Source organism: Cimex lectularius, unplaced genomic scaffold (genome assembly GCF_000648675.2).
Source record: "Cimex lectularius strain Harlan isolate CLEC.00 unplaced genomic scaffold, Clec_2.1 scaffold15, whole genome shotgun sequence".
Classification (NCBI taxonomy): Eukaryota; Metazoa; Arthropoda; class Insecta; order Hemiptera; family Cimicidae; genus Cimex; species Cimex lectularius.
In genome coordinates, this window is record NW_019392667.1 from 518,497 (window position 1) to 524,496 (window position 6,000).

The 6,000-nt window shown below is 29.4% G+C and overlaps 1 protein-coding gene across 4 annotated transcripts in view; it reads left to right on the forward strand.

The window, feature by feature from the left end:
- The window catches only part of LOC106673860 (gamma-aminobutyric acid type B receptor subunit 2), a 308,246-nt gene extending 305,339 nt beyond the window's left edge, over window positions 1-2,907 (forward strand). Inside the window, exons 14-17 of one of the 4 annotated variants that reach the window (XM_014406211.2) lie at window positions 255-357; window positions 431-578; window positions 663-885; window positions 1,618-2,907. In XM_014406211.2, coding sequence (XP_014261697.1) covers window positions 255-357; window positions 431-578; window positions 663-885; window positions 1,618-1,931 — 788 coding nt within the window. In that variant the 3' untranslated portion in view covers window positions 1,932-2,907. The remainder of the gene's footprint in view (window positions 1-254; window positions 358-430; window positions 579-662; window positions 886-1,617) is intronic. The other 3 variants (XM_014406212.2, XM_014406214.2, XM_014406215.2) reach the window with 3 other exon arrangements.
- The last annotated feature ends 3,093 nt before the right edge of the window (window positions 2,908-6,000 follow it).

Consider the following 6,000-nt stretch of genomic DNA (forward strand, 5'->3'; position numbering starts at 1 on the left):
GCATTATGATAGATACCCGACTGGGTTGATCCAGTCATTTAAACAATATAATATGCCTACATTGCTTGTTCAATTTATGACAACATAGCAGGTAGGTGTATGTAAACAAATAATTCAATAATAATTCAATTTAGAAAAAAAATTATTTTCTGATATTTTTATTTATACAAAGGGCCTTTACACTTTTAATTATATTTGACATTTATTGTAAATACATTTAATTCATTGTACATAATATACTTGATACATTACAGCACCATCTGCTACTGAAACTACAGAAGTAAGTTCGGTGTGTTCAAATAACTCATCACATGAGGGAGGAGAATATGGAGCCCTCATTGATACCCCTGCTCAAAAGTAAGAAAAAACTAAAATAACAAATTCTGTAATTGATTTTTTTGTTTTAATATAATTATTGTAAAAAAAAAAGAAAAAAGACTAGTTTCTGCAATAGCAAGAATGTGCCAGCAGCTGCTTTAGAAGAAATGACTGGAGGAAGCAGTCTTTCAGTTATAACAGAAGCTAGACATTCTGTTAAAACAGCTCAGCATTCCCCTTCAAGCCAGCAATCCAGTAAGGTATGTTACAGTGCTGTCCAATAAAAAAATGATTTAAACTTTATTTTATACCTTTGACTAAATTATACTGTTATTTTTCTAAAGGCTGTGTCTTGGGAAGAATGTCCAAGAGGGAGTAGTAACTCACTTAGAAGAAGATCGAGCGGAGCAAAAATCAGCCATACACCTCCCCCTCAAAGGCGAACTTCGATGCCAGGAAGGCGGACACCCACATTTGTTCACCAAGATGAACTCTGGCTGACTCAGAGACATTGTAGAACCCGTTGCAGCAATCCAGCAACTAATGAAGGTACAAATGAAAATTATGGTAAGGATTAACATCATAAAGTAATTTGTAGATTTTTTTTCTTGTTATTAATCTCTGACTGTTACTGGCTATTACTCTTTATCTTGTATTAAGAGTGAATGTATTTATTAGTATGAATGTGTCATGTGAGAGGGGTCAATGGAAGAATATCGAGTACCCATCGATTCTTAATTAGGTTAGTTGTATAATATGTGTAAAAGTTGTGTTGAGAGTGAATGTATTTATTAGCATGAATGTGTGATGTGAGAGGGGTCGATGGCAAAATATCGAGTTCCCATCAATTCTCAATTAAGTTAGTTGTATAATATGTGTAAAGTTGTGTTGAGAGTGAATGTATTTATTAGCATGAAAGTGTCATGTGAGAGGGGTTGATGGCAGAATATTGAGTACCCATCAACCCTCAAATAGGTTAGTTGTATAATATGTGTAAAGGTTGTGTTGAGAGTAAATGTATTTATTAGCATGAATGTGTGATGTGAGAGGGTGGGTGGTGAATTGACCTAGCTGTTGAGCTCAACCTCAACAACATAACAACAACCTCAAAATAACAACATAACCTCAAAACATACGAACATTTGCAGATTTGAGCCTAAATAAATCCAAATCCAACAATACATAAAACAACTGTCAGAACAATTAATACTGGACGATTTTTTGTTTTTCTATTTTCTAAATTTAACTACTTGTAATTTACACGTTTGTCTGAAGCGGAAAATAATTTTTGAAAAATAGAAAACGTGATAGTTTCAGATGAGGACGTGTCTGTGATACAAAGGTCGGTATCAGAAAGAAGAGACAAATGCTGTCATGGCAGTTCAGGTGCCATCCAACAGACAGGAGTAAGGATGACTAGTAGTTTAAAAAAGCCGACTCCAGCCCATGTACAGAGCACACCTAATGTGCTAGGAGGAGCGCTGAGCGAAGGAGAGTTACTCGATCTTTCGATCCTCCCTATATTCCAAAAACTCCTTACTGAGAGAAAAGGAGCCGCCATCGCATCCTGCCCAAACATCGCCATCAAATGTGACATCGTTGAATATCTATAACACATCTTCCATCATTCCTGTTCCAAAAATTTACCTAGAACTTTTTCTCAAATTTCGACTGCCATGTGCACTACCTTTGTGATAAGTATAATTATTTTATTTATATTCTGTGTACACTCAGAAAAAAATGAAAAGGGAAATTATTGTGTAAACCCTGTAGCAGTCAGTACTCTCTTTACCAAATATAATCACTGATGTATTGAAACCTGGGCTAGTTCAATTTAAAAATCCCTTGGAAAAAAGGCTATGACTGGGTTAATTGATATTGATTTCATCAGGGGCACAAAGCAATAATAATTGTACAATCTCATTTATAGTGAGATGAAATGACTGAAATTTTACTTTTTTACCTAATAGATTAATAATAAATAATAAATTTATTATCATAACTTAACTAGGACATATTTTTGTTTACATTAAAAAAAAAAAACAATCGACTTCCAAATTCGACCGAATCTTCATTATATTTTTGTTTTGCTTTCTAGAAAAAAAAAAGTGTAGAATAAAATGACAATCAATAAACTAGAGTATAATTTCAATAAGCTGTTGTGTTCCTGATGGCTGCATTAATATACAAACTCAAATTATTTAATAGTTAATTTCACTTTATTGTTTTAATAATGATCTTGGTCCACAGTATTATTAAATGGATACCACAGAATGTTTGGGACTGGAAAATTTGTGTTTTATACAAAATGAAAATATATTTAAAATATATATACAAATGTGGAGTGGTAAATTAAAAGGCCAAACGGTGGATAAGCAGGAGTGATTGTGGAATTCAAATAAAATTTACTAAAAATGAACATAGATAGCCTAATATAATTTGCTCAAAATGTCAATTACTTAAGCTTCTTTACCTTCTACTGCAAACATTGAAATCAGCACAACGAGAATAAAAGGCAGTTGCTATATTTTAAGAAAAATTGTTTGTTTCTCTGTTTGTTTGTTGTGTTGACAAGTGTTCTTTTTATTTATCGATTTTTGTTTCCTTATTTTGTATTTTTTTTTTTTTTTTTTTTTTTTCAATGCCAACATCCATATTTAGGACCTATCTTTAGCCTCTAAATTAAAAATGTAAAAATAAAAAAATGGGGCAGTGTTTATACCTATTGAATGTTATGCATTCAATCTTGAATAATTTAGCTCAATAAATGTGTTAAATAAATAGAAAAACTAAAACATGAGGGAAAAAAACATTTAATGAAGTTCATAAGAACGTTATAGTTCTTTAAATATAAATTTGTTGAATTTGTCTGTAAAAATAAAAGCATTTCACAAAAAAAAATTTAGTTGACATGTATGTAAATGAATGTTGTTCTACAGAATTTAATGTTGTTCTGTGTAGTGGCATCAGTAAATGACAATTCACTGGTTCCTGCCTAGAAATCTTTCAGACCTCTTTTGTAATTAATTTTCAGGTAAAATTTTGTTGAATTGAACAATATATTACTGTAAAAAATGTGATAGAAGTTGATAGCAATTATTGCATTTTTATTGTATATCTAATGTTAATTATTCTTTCCGAATATATTCCATATGCTTTAGCCTATATTTAATTAGAAATGTAATATTTTATATAATGTTAATAGTGTATATAGAAACCAATTTATATGTTTTGTCATAAAACCTTGTACATATAATTAAATATAATAATGTATAATTGTTTTATTACAACGTTAAAGATTTGAAGGAAAATATTTAAAAATAGATGTTTCAAATGGTTGTGTGAAGTTGTCACTGTGCTTTCAATTACTTTTATTTAGTATGGGTTTGACTTTTAAATGAAAAAAGTTCAATTCATTTGCAAATAAATTCCTTTTTTTTAATTAACACTTGCTATTTTATTTTTGTCTGCTTATAATTTTGGGTAACTGTTCTAAAGTTGTTAAGTAAATAATTTTATACTACATTACAAATTATTCCAAAATATTTCTGTGGAGTAATAAAGTGATAACTTTTTATGAGGTATTCCATTCCTTAAATAAAATCTCAGGCAAAATAATGAATCATACTATCTCTGAGGAAATAAGACGTTATGGGCAGTCATGAATATTATAGAAAACCGATTTACTTTAGTTCATAATCAAACCGTATTAATGTCTCGTTTAAAAGTTAATCAAAATAATAATTTTTTAACTTACCCAAGTTTAAGTTAAAGCTAATTCTTTTAAGACGAAAAAGTTTAGCACAAGTTACTTCTAGCCAAAATGTTGTGTACATACCTGTTAGTTCCTTTATGTAAATAAGAACGTTAGAGCTATGTATATGATGTGTGTACTGTGCAGACACATGTTCCTGCCCAAAAAAAGAATTAAATGGATAGCCTGTTGTTAAATTTTGTTTTATCAATAGATTGCAAATGTTTTATTAGAAGTAGCTATATGTATAGAAAATCAAGAGTCTAATAAAAACCCTCCCTGAAATTGTGGTACAAAACTTGTAAATGCATTGCAGTATAATCTGGACAATTGTTTACAGTAGGATGAATTAAAAAAAAATGGAAATTTTAATTATCACAAACAGTGTTATATTTAACTCTGGAAAGTATGTTTAAATTTTAATTAAACTAGACTTCTCCTTTAATGGATGTGATCAATTTACTTACATAATAGCTGTAACCTTGCCAATGTTTTTTATTGAAGTACTCTTGTCTAATATTGTTATGTATTATATTAAAATTAAATATTTTCCTTTTTATGAGAACTTAAGAAATCAAAGATTTGTTCAGTTTCCACCTCCTTCAAGAGTTTGTGATTTTTCTTAGACAAATAAATTAATAATAATATCTGGCTAGTTTTTCACCCTTTTACTCCATTTGTTACTACTTTTACAGCAAAAGGTAGTATGTTTTGTGATATTTGAAAATATTCTACTTAACATAAAAGCAATATTTCATCAATTAAAAAACATATACAGTATTGGTTGCCATTAGAAATCAAAGATATTACATAAATTTAAACAAATAATTATGGGTTAATGACATAACTACTCAAACTAACCAAGAACCATCAAGTATCACTTGTACATTGAAGAGACTGATAACTTATTTTATTAAAAAGTTAATAATTTTACTTTCTAAAGACAGAAACTACTTATGTATTGTTTTTACAGCCGGTAGGAATTAAACAAAATAGGTTGATTTTTCAATTTTTCAAATTTAGAAGACACAACTTCGAAAGTCATTTTAAACCGCAGTGGCCAAGTGGTTAGGGCATCTCCTCGTATTTTCCACAGTTCTGGGTTCAAATTTTTTTTATATAGTCCTTGGAATTTTATTTGAGATTAATTTGTAAAAACTACAGTAGAGATGCTTGGCCCTTTCTTTGCTACATGTTCAGTATGGCTGACCTTCCAGGAAGTCAAAGTTCCAACCCATTAATAATGTATAAGAATAAGAAAGTAATAATGCATAATAACTAAGTAGAAAGTAATTTTCCCCAGTAGGGTGAAAATTGAACTTTCAGGCAGCATGATGAAAACAAATTGGTCTTCAAATGATGTATGATCATTGCAAAAATTGATGGGGGTCCACTTAGGCTTGTGTTTGGAAATAAAGCCACTATGCATTTTATACAATCATCAGTATCCAGGTATGGTCAAATTGGGTAGAAAAAAAATTATGTTTTATTCCATTTAATATAAGCATTCCTTGACTGTTGGTGACATGGATTGTATGTTCAAAGGAAAGAAGTTCTAAAATCTTTCTATTCAAGCAAATTTTATTATTTGGAAATTATATTTTATCGTTAATATAATTAAGCCGAAGATCATGGGTTAGAATCCCGCTTGTGGTATTAGCTTTTTCATTTCAACCAAGACCTTACACAAAAGGAATAATTAATTGAAAAAAGTAATTTGGTCAATCAGACCACTAAAAATAATAGATTTAATATAATTCATATTGAATTTTATTATAATTAATAATTGATAATCATATAGTTTTAATAAATATTTCGAATTGTTTCAATTCATTCTAATTATTTGTTTGTTTTATTCTTTTTTATTATTATAAATATTTGTACATTTATGTACACTTATTACCTTAATACTTTTTAAATTCATTAGT